We start from the raw sequence: 20,384 nt of genomic DNA on the forward strand, positions 1-20,384 counted from the left end.
TGTTTAATAGGAATTTTTTTTTATAGCACTGAGGTGGCAAACAAGCATATAGCCCACTTGATGGTAAGTGGTTACTGTAGCTTATGACGTTAAAAGAATCAAATGTATTAAATAAGTCTCTATTTTTAGCTCTCGTTTTGAGCGCTTCATTAAATCACCAATCAAATGTTTTACTAGTTGATTTATTAGAAAATGTTTTACTAGTTGATTTGTTAGAGCGGTAATAAAGATCTGATAATGTCAACATGTCACACTGTAATAAATGTTAATAAATTTGTAGACAATTTGTCAACATTGCCCCAGGGGTAACAAATATTTAATAATAGTTGTATTTCACTCTCTGGCTACATGTTAATTTAGAACATGATATATCTGTGTTCTAAATTTCACTAAATTATTTATGTGTACACAAAACGAATATCCAAATATTTGTCACAAAATTTTACATTTTTAATGCAGCTGTATACTGTAGCTTTGTTCGTATGAATAGTATTAAGAAATTGTTTATTAGTGTATAAAATTTCAGTCTATATATTGTTAAAAAACTTTAATATTACTTTTATCATGTAAAAAAAAAGAAGAACCAATATGGAGAGAATTCAGGATCGGGAAGGTATCTGATGTTCCTAATAGTTCAGTTCTGGTTTGTTTACCACATTGGACTATAAAGATGTTAGTTACATTTAATTAAAAAAAGATAAGCCTAATAAATCAAGGGCTAAGACGGTTGAAGATACAGCATTCTAACCATAGCTACAACATTAATTAATTTAACGATGCAAACGCACGCTCACTAATGTTATAGGATATAGAATAATTTATGGATGAACAGTCTCTTGTGTCATTTTCTCTATTACACCGGAGACTTTGCATAACTCGTAATAACTTTCGTTATTATATATTTTATGGACGTAACAATGTATAGAAATTAAGGAGTTATTAAATAAGTATTATTCTACTACATATTTATTTGTATCGGGAATCAGTCAGAAATTAACGGCGTCATTTTTTTTTTTTTTATTTTACTTTGAAAGGGAAACATACGTACGTATATGTACGATATATTCATATTTTTCGATAAAATTATCGCATTCGTATAACCTGTAAAGAGCTGCATCGTCTTTGGCTTCGTATTAAATACAGAGTTAATGAAGTCACAATTAATGATTCTTCATTTATAGTGAAGGGTCATATATAGTAATTTAATGACATATTACATATGCTATAATTTTATGGGATTCTCCCCGTAAACGTTAAAAGGTTACATTTCCATGGGACAAGATATTGAGAGCCTTAATCATGCTCCGTAGAATCTTTTTATTTTTAATATTTTCAATTAGTAAGCTCAGATAAGTCTTTGTCTCTCTGTGTTTTTTTTTTTTTATTTTTAAAACTTGTTACTGTTGCGTAGGTAGGATTCCGGAAATGTTTCCCGTATCAGTTGATGAAAGGTCGTAACCGTTGATTTAGTCATGCACGTCACTTTATATAAATAGTAATATACATATAGCGGCCTTGTTTGTTACAAGGATTTTGATGTTATAGCTCTTATATTAAAAATTATGTGGAAGCTATATTACTCTATAGATCGAAAGGGTCATTTTGGTGTATACACAATAGGTAATTAGCGAATCGGCTATACTATAGACAATATTAAATACAGGAATAAAAATAAGAAAATCGGAGGCTTAAATGGAGTAAAATGGTTACTAATATTATGAATGTGAAAATAAGTTTGTTTGTTTTTTTGTTCGTTTGTTATATCTTAGCATATTAACAGTTTAACTAATTACTATGAATTTTGGTATACAGGTGGTATATGGGACGAGAAGGTCATAGGTTACTTTTTATCACGGTCAGTAATTATATCCAATCCTGCAAGTAAACCATCCGAACGCGCGGATGAAGACTTCCACTGCTGGGTATGACCTGGCTGGCTGGCTGGGTAAAGACCAATTATTCTCTCTTTATATATTTATAAATATATAAAGAGGGAATAATTTCCCCACAATTACTACTCTGTCCTAGTAGCTTCGAATATAGCTTTTTAAATTTTCTTTGTTCTGCTTCGGGTATAGTATGTTTTGTTTCCTTATTCGTCTCTTACAACATTCTGGAGAAGAACGGAATGTTGATACATTGTATCCTTACTATATCATCATATGGAAATTAACAGCAATCAATAGTTATATTAAACTACATATAAGGCAGAATTACATTTTTTAAATTGAAAACCACGTGCGTGAGAGCTTAATAATGGCATTAGCTTATGTTTTTTAAGGCAGATAATGTCATCATCATTATTTATCCTCATGACTCTATAGATGAACACGTGTACGTATTACGTATCGTTATTTTAATGTATCATCAAAATTGAATTATATAAATTAAATTATTATAACTGATTATAGTGTTTACAATTCAACAAACAAAAAGAACATACGTTTCCTAAATATATATATATATATATATATATATATATATATATATATATATATATATATATATGTAAAAATTTTAAAGTTATTGCTTAAAGGTGCTGCAAAATTTTGAAAAATATTTTTGTTTTTAGATAGGTATTTCGTCTCCTTCAAATTATTTTGATTGATTTTTAGGACAAGGGTTAAGTTTAGGCGCGAATGTCTGTGTTTCTAATACAAGCCAATAATAAAAAGTTTCTTAATATACCTACGATTATGAGATAAACAATTTTTTCTAATAACTATAATGTAAGCGTCCTTTAGAATATTTTGCGGTCCCAACGGAAATGCAGCGTACCGCCGGAATACTCAACGCGCTGCTACAGTACTGTGTGCCAAAAGAAAATGATAATCTGGCGTTCATTAGTTATATTACAGCTAAGCCTTGATTTTCCTTCAGTCAATTACTAACTGCCACTTAGTACGCACCATTTTATGTTCAAATATTTTTTTTTAATTATAAATCCTTATAATTAGATACTTAAGTGTACATACGCTAATGTTTCAGTGAAAAATGTTTCATTTAATGTGTAGATATTTTAAGTGTTAATAATGTGTAAATACTATGCATTTGGATTGTACAGAGATAAAGAATCTATGGAACTAGTAGTTAGTGTAAATGTTTAATAGTTTTTATTAGTTATTATTTTATGAACTCACATGGTGACAGTATTTACGTTGAGTGACCATGGCGCCATCAAGCGGCGGCCGCGAGTATTATTACATTACATGTCAGAGACCTCCGAACACGATAAACTGGCTTTAAATAGTTATAGCTACTTGGTAAGAGATGGCGCTATAAAAATGTGTTTCATATTTCTGGAGAAATTAATTTTGTTTAAAATAATTATTTTTTTTTGTTTATAGGCCGAGCCGGGAGACACAATAGCCACAACCAAAGAAGGTATCCGTAAAATATGTAACTTATAAAATATTAGATATTTAAGTGTATAATAGTAGCAGTTACGAACTATATCAGTACGTAAATAAATAAGTTTGTAAAGATGGTGAATGGATGGATGTTTGTTAGTTTTTCACGCTAAAATTACTGAACGGATTTGAATGAAATTTGGTACACAGGTAGGTTATATCCTAATTAAACATATATAATATATTATGTACTAATTTATGCGGGCCCAGCTGTCAACTGTTGCTGTTATGGTGAAACATAATGCTCGAGAAACTATATTTCGTTGAGCATCCCACTATCACTGGATTTATTGAGGTTGTTACCAGTGTTTTCAATTACTCATTAATCGGGTATTTAAATTAATATACAGTTTTCATGTCGTTAGAATTGAACGCACCTTCGGGATTTATAAGTCAGAGTAATTTATTTATTTATTTATTACATGTCACTAGGCAATGAAATGGCGTATAAACTATGTATTTATTAATATCTTTAAAATACTTATATCATGTAAATTTGTTTAACAGAGGAATGGGTGACCCGCAAGAAGAGTGAAGTGACGACAACGCGACAAATCGCGACGAGAGTTAAACGCGAGCTTCTGTTGGAGGACGGTCGCATTCTTAGCGACACTGGACCGAAGATATCTACCTCTGTTAATGAAGACACTCACACTACAAATTACCAACAAACAGAAGTACGTACCTAGTAGTGTTTATTTCAAGTAATTGACAGTATTTTATATCTTTTTTATGCGACTTGTAATAGTAAACAAGTTGATTAATGGATAAGGGTAATCGACCCCTATATATATGGATATCATAGGAATACACTGTGACGCCCGTGGTACTTCTCATGATTCCGAATCATTAAAGTCTTTATGCCTTCCATCCCTACAAATTCTCTTTCCTATAACCTCACATTTTAAACCAAACAAGCTATGCAAGAATGATTGATTGGTACCAGAAATACAAGTGGGATGTGCCTCTGCACGTAATATATTAATTGAACGAGTTACTAATATACTTTTGTAACACCAAAAAGTATATTTTATATTTAAATCATACTTCTGACTTTATTAATATAATAAAATTGTAACTGGATGATGTCTGTACATTGAAGATAATTAAATAAAATTGATGAATACGCTTTTAATAGAGCAGATGTCAAAATAATAATTTTTAGAAAAATTGTCTGTCTGTCCGTATGTCTGTATGTTTGTTTGTCAAGGCCTAACTTAAAGGTTAGTGTATTTATAATTTTGATACGTCATATAGAAGTAGCCTATTCCATTGTTTTACTTACTCCTAAAATTCGCGCGTACGAAGTAGCGGGCGAAAACCTAATACATTATACAAAAATAACTTTAATTTTTAGCACCGTGTACCTGATGAAGATAAAGGAGCTCAGGCACATACAGATGAAGTCGATGGCCCTGTTGGAGCATTGCCAGGGGGTAAGTATATCGTGTTACAATGTTTACGATGACGAAAGACATAGTGCAAGATTGCTGCATAGCTGCTATTGCTACTGTACAGTACAAGTGGAATTTAAAGTACAAAACAAATAACATCAGGGAAATTTTATATTATACGAATTTATATTACAGAATGCTCTTATCTTATGGGTGAAATCGGAATCGTCAACGTCATTGTGTTAGAGAAACTGAACATTTTTACTAAAGAAGCAAAGGTCAAGGATTACAGATGGGCAAAGCACCGGGTTTAAACCCGGTGCTTTGGTAAAAACCCAATAAACACCCATAAACTCCCATAATCACCCAAAAAAATAGGTTTTTACGTATTTTTTTGAAAATATGTAAGTAATACCAATAAATTATTTTTATAAATTGTATTGATCAATTCTACAATATTAAATAAAACGTTAACTAATAATATTTCAGGAAATTTTAAAAATCTATATATAATAAAATGAAAGTAATTAATTTTCAGTGTTTTCATGTTGCAGTTGATCAACATGTTGGCCTTTTGCTTCCCGTAGATACTTTAAAATTTCTTCATAACACCTCGTTCGCACACATGGCCGTATATATTTAAATTCTTGAGCCACTAACAGTCCGAAATACTCATTTCTTTTATCCTCTTCTCCATAAATTAAGCATTTAGAACAGTTTGTTTCTTCTTTCAGTAAATTTTCTTTTACTTTATCCTCGTTTTTTTCTGTGTTGCGACGACGCTGGGTAAATCATCTGGACACTGGGTCTCACTATCGCCAAATATATTTGGAGATCGGCTTCGGCTACGGCTTGGCAGACATTTTTTTCTTTCTACAATTTTAAATTAAATTTATTAGAATAAATGCTTCGAACACACGCGATCTAAGTACCTTTTGTGTTTATTATACCTTACCTACCTAGGTATAAAAAGAGTACTTACGTAGATTTTCTTTTATTAACTGTTTTATACGAAGATCTTGATCTCTCAAATTAGCATCCATTTTACTTCCAGTGATTATCAACTAAATTAATAATCCACAAAGTATTAAATAACGTTTTTATGAAATATTTAGCACAAAAACAATACCCTTTAAATATCGATCGTCAGTAACTGTGGCTGACTTACCTATATTCTAGCAAGCAGGACTGCCAGATGTGAAGGGGAAATCCCCAATAAATTGTTGCATGTGACTGATGATGTGAGCATGTTCGTTTCATAATAAAAATGTTGCCAGGTAACCAAAAAGTCGTATGTTTTTGTGCGAATTACGATCATAATCTTTACGATCGTACATTAAAAAATAGACAAATAATAGTATGAGTACGATTTAAATCGTATATCTGTCAACCCTGCTAGCAAGACAGCGACAAAATCACGTTGCATAAAAATGTAGCCCAAGCTTATATCTTATGAAATATACGGAAGAGATACGGACTTAGAAAAAACAGAAATGTTGTTCTTTGTGGAAGTCATTGATGAAATTCTATGTATTTTAGCCCGCAAACTTTCTTCAAACAAAAACAGCGCCATCTAGTATCGAGTTCTGTAATTATCTCTTTGTTTATGGATTTGAAGTAAGACCGCCACGCATGCAATACATTATGACTGGGGATTCCCCTATTCGTCGACGCTGAATATGAGGCGACGACAATCACTGTCAAACGTGTTCACTATTACTCTGACTCTGGTAACGTGACTTCCTGGTAACGTGTTAGGTAGGAAAAGCAGTAAAAAAGTGCATATTAAGGGAGCAGATTTGAAATAATATTTATACTTAACAAGAAATAATTAAAGGTAAGTGGATTTTTGAATGATACAATTATATCATGATCACTTAACAATTTTAACTTAAAATTAGATGTATTATTACAAGCTTTTATTTAGCTTGCGTTATGTAAATAAAAGTATGTAGGTATGTTCGTATGTTGATGCAATTATCCTCAATCCTCAACCGACTGGGATAAAATTTTCCATACACGTTTATTTTGGATGATAGTGCATAGTTAGCTGAGAGTCGTCATTGGATAATAATGGTGGATAGCCTAAGATGTGTACTAGATATTTATTTTTAACATAATATGCGTAAGTACCTAATCGAATTAAAGAAGTTGCTGAGAAAAATACAGAACAATACGATAATAAACTAGCGTCTGCGTTTAATCCTCCGAGGAGATGTAATTTTACAAAGGTTTTTTGTATTTATTTTATTATTTTTTTAATAAATTTATTGTAAATAACAAGAAATAATCATTGTAAAAAAATAGGCACTCTATTGTTGAATTTTCGTCAGACCAACTAATCATCGTTCATTTTTTTAGGTTCAATGGGGAGACCTAAAGATTTACGCATATGGGAGCACTACCGTACTTTACCAAACAAGTCTGTTTCTTGCAAGCTTTGTAATAAGGTCTACAAATTCAGTAATGCTGCCAAAATGCTTCAACATCTTATCACTTGTCCAAAATCTCCAGAAACATTAAAAGACTCTATGAAACTTATAAAAGATAGCTCGTCCAAAACCAAAATGTCTGGACTGTCAGAGATAGAGACAAATGATTCTTTTATAAGCCCCTCGTCGTCTGCTAACACTACAATAAATGCTGAGTTTCAAGACACCGATGATCATATAAAAACAGAATTAGCGAGAGCTATATTTGTAACAGGGACGCCATTATCGATGGTGCAACATCCTTTATGGATACAATTTTTCGAAAAATTGCAACCAAAATTTAAAATACCTTCACGTAAAGCTTTAGCGACAAAATACTTAGATAAAATATATAGAGAAATGCGTTTTGAGTTAAATGAGGAACTAAATGCTTGTAGTTACTTACACCTTCAGTGCGATGGCTGGTCTAATTTAAGAAATGAAGGAATAATAAACTTTCTTATATCAAAACCTCAACCTGCATACGTTAAAAGTTTGAATACAGAAAGTAATCCTCACACTAGTGAATACCTTAGCCAAGAAGTTGAAAAAGTAATGAAAGTGTATGGAGCAAATAAGTTTCTTGTACTTATTGGCGATAACGCTAGAAATATACAAAAGGCATTCGAATTAACAAAACTCAAATATCCACATGTTGTTCCTCTCGGTTGCTGTGCACATATCCTTAACTTGTTGTGCCAAGATATTGTAAAGATACAAGAAGTAACTGTGTTTATTATGCAAGCCATAAATATAATAAAAACTGTTAAAAGGAGTCAACGATTAAGTTCCTTGTTGATAAAATCAAGGCAGGGTGAAGATTCTACACAAACACTAAAATTGCCTTGTGCTACAAGATGGGGAAGTCATGTTACTTCGTTAAAAAGTTTGAAAGCAAATAAGATAGCTTTGCAAATATTAACAGTTAGAGAAGATGTGGTAATTTCAAGAGATATTAAAGATTTAATTCTAAGTGATGATTTCTGGACGAAGACAGGGGAATGTATAAGTATTTTGGAACCAGTCACTGAAAGCATATTTTACTTAGAGAGCGACCAGAATCGTTTGCATCGCACATACATTACATTTAGAGATGTACAAGCTAAGATACGTTTTGCATTAAATGAGATTTCGACATTGAGCGAAGAAAGCAAACAGCAGATTCTAACATCAGTATCTTCAAGATGCAATATGGCAATGAGGCCAATACATTTTGCAGCATATATTCTAGACCCCAGGACTCTAGGAGTCGAACTTACTCAAGAGGAAGAACTTAAGGGTATGGAGTTTATCTACAATTTAAGCCAACACTTAAGTTTGTCAAATGTAATGGCAGATTTGGCGTGTTATAAAGCTAAAGAAAACTTTTGGGCCAGAGGATTTGTATGGAGCTCATTAGATAGCATTGAGCCCCTAATATGGTGGAAAGGTATTTGTGGTTCCACTGAGTTAAGCAAAGTAGCGATTCGTATTCTATCAGCTCCCTGTACTTCGGCAGCCACTGAGCGTTCCTTTAGTATCCAAGGCTACATACATAATAACAAAAGAAATCGACTTACAACTGAAAGAACTGAAAAAATTTCATTCATTTGTTATAACTGGAATCTTAAACATAAAGCTGAATGCGAGGACATTCAGTTTAATGAAGAAAATACCTTAGAAGCTTTCATTGAGCAAGTAAATGAACATAACAGTTTAGACGAAATAGAGCCTATCGAACCTATACAATTCATCGCTTGTAATAACTCTGAATCTGACAGTGATTGACTGTAGTTTTACATTTTACTTTCATCTCTTTCTTAATAAACTCAAAATCAAATTAAAAGTTTTTTATTCTGTAGGCTGCATAATAATATTGTCTATGTCCAGTATAGTGGACGTCTTGCGGCTGAGATGACGATGATGAAGTACAAAATCATAAACACCCAAAAATTTGGGTGTTTATGGGGTTTAAACCCAATAAACCCAAAACACCCGGTTTTTACCCACCAGACTTTAAACCCACCCAGGTGGATTGCCCATCTCTAACCACAGCCATACAATCAACGATTCTTAGTTTCAACGCTGCGCAATGTATCTGAAATTTTACGATCCACCTACAGATGGGCAAAGCACCGGGTTTAAACCCGGTGCTTTGGTAAAAACCCAATAAACACCCATAAACTCCCATAATCACCCAAAAAAATAGGTTTTTACGTATTTTTTTGAAAATATGTAAGTAATACCAATAAATTATTTTTATAAATTGTATTGATCAATTCTACAATATTAAATAAAACGTTAACTAATAATATTTCAGGAAATTTTAAAAATCTATATATAATAAAATGAAAGTAATTAATTTTCAGTGTTTTCATGTTGCAGTTGATCAACATGTTGGCCTTTTGCTTCCCGTAGATACTTTAAAATTTCTTCATAACACCTCGTTCGCACACATGGCCGTATATATTTAAATTCTTGAGCCACTAACAGTCCGAAATACTCATTTCTTTTATCCTCTTCTCCATAAATTAAGCATTTAGAACAGTTTGTTTCTTCTTTCAGTAAATTTTCTTTTACTTTATCCTCGTTTTTTTCTTTGTTGCGACGACGCTGGGTAAATCATCTGGACACTGGGTCTCACTATCGCCAAATATATTTGGAGATCGGCTTCGGCTACGGCTTGGCAGACATTTTTTTCTTTCTACAATTTTAAATTAAATTTATTAGAATAAATGCTTCGAACACACGCGATCTAAGTACCTTTTGTGTTTATTATACCTTACCTACCTAGGTATAAAAAGAGTACTTACGTAGATTTTCTTTTATTAACTGTTTTATACGAAGATCTTGATCTCTCAAATTAGCATCCATTTTACTTCCAGTGATTATCAACTAAATTAATAATCCACAAAGTATTAAATAACGTTTTTATGAAATATTTAGCACAAAAACAATACCCTTTAAATATCGATCGTCAGTAACTGTGGCTGACTTACCTATATTCTAGCAAGCAGGACTGCCAGATGTGAAGGGGAAATCCCCAATAAATTGTTGCATGTGACTGATGATGTGAGCATGTTCGTTTCATAATAAAAATGTTGCCAGGTAACCAAAAAGTCGTATGTTTTTGTGCGAATTACGATCATAATCTTTACGATCGTACATTAAAAAATAGACAAATAATAGTATGAGTACGATTTAAATCGTATATCTGTCAACCCTGCTAGCAAGACAGCGACAAAATCACGTTGCATAACAATGTAGCCCAAGCTTATATCTTATGAAATATACGGAAGAGATACGGACTTAGAAAAAACAGAAATGTTGTTCTTTGTGGAAGTCATTGATGAAATTCTATGTATTTTAGCCCGCAAACTTTCTTCAAACAAAAACAGCGCCATCTAGTATCGAGTTCTGTAATTATCTCTTTGTTTATGGATTTGAAGTAAGACCGCCACGCATGCAATACATTATGACTGGGGATTCCCCTATTCGTCGACGCTGAATATGAGGCGACGACAATCACTGTCAAACGTGTTCACTATTACTCTGACTCTGGTAACGTGACTTCCTGGTAACGTGTTAGGTAGGAAAAGCAGTAAAAAAGTGCATATTAAGGGAGCAGATTTGAAATAATATTTATACTTAACAAGAAATAATTAAAGATAAGTGGATTTTTGAATGATACAATTATATCATGATCACTTAACAATTTTAACTTAAAATTAGATGTATTATTACAAGCTTTTATTTAGCTTGCGTTATGTAAATAAAAGTATGTAGGTATGTTCGTATGTTGATGCAATTATCCTCAATCCTCAACCGACTGGGATAAAATTTTCCATACACGTTTATTTTGGATGATAGTGCATAGTTAGCTGAGAGTCGTCATTGGATAATAATGGTGGATAGCCTAAGATGTGTACTAGATATTTATTTTTAACATAATATGCGTAAGTACCTAATCGAATTAAAGAAGTTGCTGAGAAAAATACAGAACAATACGATAATAAACTAGCATCTGCGTTTAATCCTCCGAGGAGATGTAATTTTACAAAGGTTTTTTGTATTTATTTTATTATTTTTTTAATAAATTTATTGTAAATAACAAGAAATAATCATTGTAAAAAAATAGGCACTCTATTGTTGAATTTTCGTCAGACCAACTAATCATCGTTCATTTTTTTAGGTTCAATGGGGAGACCTAAAGATTTACGCATATGGGAGCACTACCGTACTTTACCAAACAAGTCTGTTTCTTGCAAGCTTTGTAATAAGGTCTACAAATTCAGTAATGCTGCCAAAATGCTTCAACATCTTATCACTTGTCCAAAATCTCCAGAAACATTAAAAGACTCTATGAAACTTATAAAAGATAGCTCGTCCAAAACCAAAATGTCTGGACTGTCAGAGATAGAGACAAATGATTCTTTTATAAGCCCCTCGTCGTCTGCTAACACTACAATAAATGCTGAGTTTCAAGACACCGATGATCATATAAAAACAGAATTAGCGAGAGCTATATTTGTAACAGGGACGCCATTATCGATGGTGCAACATCCTTTATGGATACAATTTTTCGAAAAATTGCAACCAAAATTTAAAATACCTTCACGTAAAGCTTTAGCGACAAAATACTTAGATAAAATATATAGAGAAATGCGTTTTGAGTTAAATGAGGAACTAAATGCTTGTAGTTACTTACACCTTCAGTGCGATGGCTGGTCTAATTTAAGAAATGAAGGAATAATAAACTTTCTTATATCAAAACCTCAACCTGCATACGTTAAAAGTTTGAATACAGAAAGTAATCCTCACACTAGTGAATACCTTAGCCAAGAAGTTGAAAAAGTAATGAAAGTGTATGGAGCAAATAAGTTTCTTGTACTTATTGGCGATAACGCTAGAAATATACAAAAGGCATTCGAATTAACAAAACTCAAATATCCACATGTTGTTCCTCTCGGTTGCTGTGCACATATCCTTAACTTGTTGTGCCAAGATATTGTAAAGATACAAGAAGTAACTGTGTTTATTATGCAAGCCATAAATATAATAAAAACTGTTAAAAGGAGTCAACGATTAAGTTCCTTGTTGATAAAATCAAGGCAGGGTGAAGATTCTACACAAACACTAAAATTGCCTTGTGCTACAAGATGGGGAAGTCATGTTACTTCGTTAAAAAGTTTGAAAGCAAATAAGATAGCTTTGCAAATATTAACAGTTAGAGAAGATGTGGTAATTTCAAGAGATATTAAAGATTTAATTCTAAGTGATGATTTCTGGACGAAGACAGGGGAATGTATAAGTATTTTGGAACCAGTCACTGAAAGCATATTTTACTTAGAGAGCGACCAGAATCGTTTGCATCGCACATACATTACATTTAGAGATGTACAAGCTAAGATACGTTTTGCATTAAATGAGATTTCGACATTGAGCGAAGAAAGCAAACAGCAGATTCTAACATCAGTATCTTCAAGATGCAATATGGCAATGAGGCCAATACATTTTGCAGCATATATTCTAGACCCCAGGACTCTAGGAGTCGAACTTACTCAAGAGGAAGAACTTAAGGGTATGGAGTTTATCTACAATTTAAGCCAACACTTAAGTTTGTCAAATGTAATGGCAGATTTGGCGTGTTATAAAGCTAAAGAAAACTTTTGGGCCAGAGGATTTGTATGGAGCTCATTAGATAGCATTGAGCCCCTAATATGGTGGAAAGGTATTTGTGGTTCCACTGAGTTAAGCAAAGTAGCGATTCGTATTCTATCAGCTCCCTGTACTTCGGCAGCCACTGAGCGTTCCTTTAGTATCCAAGGCTACATACATAATAACAAAAGAAATCGACTTACAACTGAAAGAACTGAAAAAATTTCATTCATTTGTTATAACTGGAATCTTAAACATAAAGCTGAATGCGAGGACATTCAGTTTAATGAAGAAAATACCTTAGAAGCTTTCATTGAGCAAGTAAATGAACATAACAGTTTAGACGAAATAGAGCCTATCGAACCTATACAATTCATCGCTTGTAATAACTCTGAATCTGACAGTGATTGACTGTAGTTTTACATTTTACTTTCATCTCTTTCTTAATAAACTCAAAATCAAATTAAAAGTTTTTTATTCTGTAGGCTGCATAATAATATTGTCTATGTCCAGTATAGTGAACGTCTTGCGGCTGAGATGACGATGATGAAGTACAAAATCATAAACACCCAAAAATTTGGGTGTTTATGGGGTTTAAACCCAATAAACCCAAAACACCCGGTTTTTACCCACCAGACTTTAAACCCACCCAGGTGGATTGCCCATCTCTACATGTGACTGATGATGTGAGCATGTTCGTTTCATAATAAAAATGTTGCCAGGTAACCAAAAAGTCGTATGTTTTTGTGCGAATTACGATCATAATCTTTACGATCGTACATTAAAAAATAGACAAATAATAGTATGAGTACGATTTAAATCGTATATCTGTCAACCCTGCTAGCAAGACAGCGACAAAATCACGTTGCATAACAATGTAGCCCAAGCTTATATCTTATGAAATATACGGAAGAGATACGGACTTAGAAAAAACAGAAATGTTGTTCTTTGTGGAAGTCATTGATGAAATTCTATGTATTTTAGCCCGCAAACTTTCTTCAAACAAAAACAGCGCCATCTAGTATCGAGTTCTGTAATTATCTCTTTGTTTATGGATTTGAAGTAAGACCGCCACGCATGCAATACATTATGACTGGGGATTCCCCTATTCGTCGACGCTGAATATGAGGCGACGACAATCACTGTCAAACGTGTTCACTATTACTCTGACTCTGGTAACGTGACTTCCTGGTAACGTGTTAGGTAGGAAAAGCAGTAAAAAAGTGCATATTAAGGGAGCAGATTTGAAATAATATTTATACTTAACAAGAAATAATTAAAGGTAAGTGGATTTTTGAATGATACAATTATATCATGATCACTTAACAATTTTAACTTAAAATTAGATGTATTATTACAAGCTTTTATTTAGCTTGCGTTATGTAAATAAAAGTATGTAGGTATGTTCGTATGTTGATGCAATTATCCTCAATCCTCAACCGACTGGGATAAAATTTTCCATACACGTTTATTTTGGATGATAGTGCATAGTTAGCTGAGAGTCGTCATTGGATAATAATGGTGGATAGCCTAAGATGTGTACTAGATATTTATTTTTAACATAATATGCGTAAGTACCTAATCGAATTAAAGAAGTTGCTGAGAAAAATACAGAACAATACGATAATAAACTAGCGTCTGCGTTTAATCCTCCGAGGAGATGTAATTTTACAAAGGTTTTTTGTATTTATTTTATTATTTTTTTAATAAATTTATTGTAAATAACAAGAAATAATCATTGTAAAAAAATAGGCACTCTATTGTTGAATTTTCGTCAGACCAACTAATCATCGTTCATTTTTTTAGGTTCAATGGGGAGACCTAAAGATTTACGCATATGGGAGCACTACCGTACTTTACCAAACAAGTCTGTTTCTTGCAAGCTTTGTAATAAGGTCTACAAATTCAGTAATGCTGCCAAAATGCTTCAACATCTTATCACTTGTCCAAAATCTCCAGAAACATTAAAAGACTCTATGAAACTTATAAAAGATAGCTCGTCCAAAACCAAAATGTCTGGACTGTCAGAGATAGAGACAAATGATTCTTTTATAAGCCCCTCGTCGTCTGCTAACACTACAATAAATGCTGAGTTTCAAGACACCGATGATCATATAAAAACAGAATTAGCGAGAGCTATATTTGTAACAGGGACGCCATTATCGATGGTGCAACATCCTTTATGGATACAATTTTTCGAAAAATTGCAACCAAAATTTAAAATACCTTCACGTAAAGCTTTAGCGACAAAATACTTAGATAAAATATATAGAGAAATGCGTTTTGAGTTAAATGAGGAACTAAATGCTTGTAGTTACTTACACCTTCAGTGCGATGGCTGGTCTAATTTAAGAAATGAAGGAATAATAAACTTTCTTATATCAAAACCTCAACCTGCATACGTTAAAAGTTTGAATACAGAAAGTAATCCTCACACTAGTGAATACCTTAGCCAAGAAGTTGAAAAAGTAATGAAAGTGTATGGAGCAAATAAGTTTCTTGTACTTATTGGCGATAACGCTAGAAATATACAAAAGGCATTCGAATTAACAAAACTCAAATATCCACATGTTGTTCCTCTCGGTTGCTGTGCACATATCCTTAACTTGTTGTGCCAAGATATTGTAAAGATACAAGAAGTAACTGTGTTTATTATGCAAGCCATAAATATAATAAAAACTGTTAAAAGGAGTCAACGATTAAGTTCCTTGTTGATAAAATCAAGGCAGGGTGAAGATTCTACACAAACACTAAAATTGCCTTGTGCTACAAGATGGGGAAGTCATGTTACTTCGTTAAAAAGTTTGAAAGCAAATAAGATAGCTTTGCAAATATTAACAGTTAGAGAAGATGTGGTAATTTCAAGAGATATTAAAGATTTAATTCTAAGTGATGATTTCTGGACGAAGACAGGGGAATGTATAAGTATTTTGGAACCAGTCACTGAAAGCATATTTTACTTAGAGAGCGACCAGAATCGTTTGCATCGCACATACATTACATTTAGAGATGTACAAGCTAAGATACGTTTTGCATTAAATGAGATTTCGACATTGAGCGAAGAAAGCAAACAGCAGATTCTAACATCAGTATCTTCAAGATGCAATATGGCAATGAGGCCAATACATTTTGCAGCATATATTCTAGACCCCAGGACTCTAGGAGTCGAACTTACTCAAGAGGAAGAACTTAAGGGTATGGAGTTTATCTACAATTTAAGCCAACACTTAAGTTTGTCAAATGTAATGGCAGATTTGGCGTGTTATAAAGCTAAAGAAAACTTTTGGGCCAGAGGATTTGTATGGAGCTCATTAGATAGCATTGAGCCCCTAATATGGTGGAAAGGTATTTGTGGTTCCACTGAGTTAAGCAAAGTAGCGATTCGTATTCTATCAGCTCCCTGTACTTCGGCAGCCACTGAGCGTTCCTTTAGTATCCAAGGCTACATACATAATAACAAAAGAAATCGACTTACAACTGAAAGAACTGAAAAAATTTCATTCATTTGTTATAACTGGAATCTTAAACATAAAGCTGAATGCGAGGACATTCAGTTTAATGAAGAAAATACCTTAGAAGCTTTCATTGAGCAAGTAAATGAACATAACAGTTTAGACGAAATAGAGCCTATCGAACCTATACAATTCATCGCTTGTAATAACTCTGAATCTGACAGTGATTGACTGTAGTTTTACATTTTACTTTCATCTCTTTCTTAATAAACTCAAAATCAAATTAAAAGTTTTTTATTCTGTAGGCTGCATAATAATATTGTCTATGTCCAGTATAGTGAACGTCTTGCGGCTGAGATGACGATGATGAAGTACAAAATCATAAACACCCAAAAATTTGGGTGTTTATGGGGTTTAAACCCAATAAACCCAAAACACCCGGTTTTTACCCACCAGACTTTAAACCCACCCAGGTGGATTGCCCATCTCTACATGTGACTGATGATGTGAGCATGTTCGTTTCATAATAAAAATGTTGCCAGGTAACCAAAAAGTCGTATGTTTTTGTGCGAATTACGATCATAATCTTTACGATCGTACATTAAAAAATAGACAAATAATAGTATGAGTACGATTTAAATCGTATATCTGTCAACCCTGCTAGCAAGACAGCGACAAAATCACGTTGCATAACAATGTAGCCCAAGCTTATATCTTATGAAATATACGGAAGAGATACGGACTTAGAAAAAACAGAAATGTTGTTCTTTGTGGAAGTCATTGATGAAATTCTATGTATTTTAGCCCGCAAACTTTCTTCAAACAAAAACAGCGCCATCTAGTATCGAGTTCTGTAATTATCTCTTTGTTTATGGATTTGAAGTAAGACCGCCACGCATGCAATACATTATGACTGGGGATTCCCCTATTCGTCGACGCTGAATATGAGGCGACGACAATCACTGTCAAACGTGTTCACTATTACTCTGACTCTGGTAACGTGACTTCCTGGTAACGTGTTAGGTAGGAAAAGCAGTAAAAAAGTGCATATTAAGGGAGCAGATTTGAAATAATATTTATACTTAACAAGAAATAATTAAAGGTAAGTGGATTTTTGAATGATACAATTATATCATGATCACTTAACAATTTTAACTTAAAATTAGATGTATTATTACAAGCTTTTATTTAGCTTGCGTTATGTAAATAAAAGTATGTAGGTATGTTCGTATGTTGATGCAATTATCCTCAATCCTCAACCGACTGGGATAAAATTTTCCATACACGTTTATTTTGGATGATAGTGCATAGTTAGCTGAGAGTCGTCATTGGATAATAATGGTGGATAGCCTAAGATGTGTACTAGATATTTATTTTTAACATAATATGCGTAAGTACCTAATCGAATTAAAGAAGTTGCTGAGAAAAATACAGAACAATACGATAATAAACTAGCGTCTGCGTTTAATCCTCCGAGGAGATGTAATTTTACAAAGGTTTTTTGTATTTATTTTATTATTTTTTTAATAAATTTATTGTAAATAACAAGAAATAATCATTGTAAAAAAATAGGCACTCTATTGTTGAATTTTCGTCAGACCAACTAATCATCGTTCATTTTTTTAGGTTCAATGGGGAGACCTAAAGATTTACGCATATGGGAGCACTACCGTACTTTACCAAACAAGTCTGTTTCTTGCAAGCTTTGTAATAAGGTCTACAAATTCAGTAATGCTGCCAAAATGCTTCAACATCTTATCACTTGTCCAAAATCTCCAGAAACATTAAAAGACTCTATGAAACTTATAAAAGATAGCTCGTCCAAAACCAAAATGTCTGGACTGTCAGAGATAGAGACAAATGATTCTTTTATAAGCCCCTCGTCGTCTGCTAACACTACAATAAATGCTGAGTTTCAAGACACCGATGATCATATAAAAACAGAATTAGCGAGAGCTATATTTGTAACAGGGACGCCATTATCGATGGTGCAACATCCTTTATGGATACAATTTTTCGAAAAATTGCAACCAAAATTTAAAATACCTTCACGTAAAGCTTTAGCGACAAAATACTTAGATAAAATATATAGAGAAATGCGTTTTGAGTTAAATGAGGAACTAAATGCTTGTAGTTACTTACACCTTCAGTGCGATGGCTGGTCTAATTTAAGAAATGAAGGAATAATAAACTTTCTTATATCAAAACCTCAACCTGCATACGTTAAAAGTTTGAATACAGAAAGTAATCCTCACACTAGTGAATACCTTAGCCAAGAAGTTGAAAAAGTAATGAAAGTGTATGGAGCAAATAAGTTTCTTGTACTTATTGGCGATAACGCTAGAAATATACAAAAGGCATTCGAATTAACAAAACTCAAATATCCACATGTTGTTCCTCTCGGTTGCTGTGCACATATCCTTAACTTGTTGTGCCAAGATATTGTAAAGATACAAGAAGTAACTGTGTTTATTATGCAAGCCATAAATATAATAAAAACTGTTAAAAGGAGTCAACGATTAAGTTCCTTGTTGATAAAATCAAGGCAGGGTGAAGATTCTACACAAACACTAAAATTGCCTTGTGCTACAAGATGGGGAAGTCATGTTACTTCGTTAAAAAGTTTGAAAGCAAATAAGATAGCTTTGCAAATATTAACAGTTAGAGAAGATGTGGTAATTTCAAGAGATATTAAAGATTTAATTCTAAGTGATGATTTCTGGACGAAGACAGGGGAATGTATAAGTATTTTGGAACCAGTCACTGAAAGCATATTTTACTTAGAGAGCGACCAGAATCGTTTGCATCGCACATACATTACATTTAGAGATGTACAAGCTAAGATACGTTTTGCATTAAATGAGATTTCGACATTGAGCGAAGAAAGCAAACAGCAGATTCTAACATCAGTATCTTCAAGATGCAATATGGCAATGAGGCCAATACATTTTGCAGCATATATTCTAGACCCCAGGACTCTAGGAGTCGAACTTACTCAAGAGGAAGAACTTAAGGGTATGGAGTTTATCTACAATTTAAGCCAACACTTAAGTTTGTCAAATGTAATGGCAGATTTGGCGTGTTATAAAGCTAAAGAAAACTTTTGGGCCAGAGGATTTGTATGGAGCTCATTAGATAGCATTGAGCCCCTAATATGGTGGAAAGGTATTTGTGGTTCCACTGAGTTAAGCAAAGTAGCGATTCGTATTCTATCAGCTCCCTGTACTTCGGCAGCCACTGAGCGTTCCTTTAGTATCCAAGGCTACATACATAATAACAAAAGAAATCGACTTACAACTGAAAGAACTGAAAAAATTTCATTCATTTGTTATAACTGGAATCTTAAACATAAAGCTGAATGCGAGGACATTCAGTTTAATGAAGAAAATACCTTAGAAGCTTTCATTGAGCAAGTAAATGAACATAACAGTTTAGACGAAATAGAGCCTATCGAACCTATACAATTCATCGCTTGTAATAACTCTGAATCTGACAGTGATTGACTGTAGTTTTACATTTTACTTTCATCTCTTTCTTAATAAACTCAAAATCAAATTAAAAGTTTTTTATTCTGTAGGCTGCATAATAATATTGTCTATGTCCAGTATAGTGGACGTCTTGCGGCTGAGATGACGATGATGAAGTACAAAATCATAAACACCCAAAAATTTGGGTGTTTATGGGGTTTAAACCCAATAAACCCAAAACACCCGGTTTTTACCCACCAGACTTTAAACCCACCCAGGTGGATTGCCCATCTCTATCAAGGATGATAAAAAAATTGAGTCACATGCCGTTTTAGTATGGGCATAGCTACTAGTATAATATTATATTATATTAAATGTGACACAAGTAAGTCATATCTATACTAGTAGTAAGGGAGAGTGAACGTTTTATGTGTTTTTTTTTATGCAATTTAGAATGGTAAACAAGCTAACCACCCACCTTATAGAAAGTGGTAACAGTTGCCTATAGACGTAAACAGTACCATGGACATAACAGAGTATACTGTTTCGCCTA

The 20,384-nt window shown here is 33.1% G+C and overlaps 1 protein-coding gene across 5 annotated transcripts in view; it reads left to right on the forward strand.

The window, feature by feature from the left end:
- LOC113520850 (uncharacterized) overlaps positions 1-20,384 on the forward strand; it is a 150,668-nt gene that overhangs the window by 46,334 nt on the left and 83,950 nt on the right. For 2 of the 5 annotated variants that reach the window (XM_026906274.3, XM_026906275.3), the window contains 3 exons: positions 3,348-3,384; positions 3,918-4,087; positions 4,768-4,846. In XM_026906274.3, coding sequence (XP_026762075.2) covers positions 3,348-3,384; positions 3,918-4,087; positions 4,768-4,846 — 286 coding nt within the window. Of the gene's footprint in view, positions 1-2,988; positions 3,264-3,347; positions 3,385-3,917; positions 4,088-4,767; positions 4,847-20,384 lie in introns of all 5 variants that reach the window. The other 3 variants (XM_031910449.2, XM_026906273.3, XM_052902551.1) reach the window with 3 other exon arrangements.

Source organism: Galleria mellonella, unplaced genomic scaffold, assembly GCF_026898425.1.
Source record: "Galleria mellonella isolate WM207_F2 unplaced genomic scaffold, CSIRO_AGI_GalMel_v1 utg9223, whole genome shotgun sequence".
NCBI classification, from domain to species: Eukaryota; Metazoa; Arthropoda; class Insecta; order Lepidoptera; family Pyralidae; genus Galleria; species Galleria mellonella.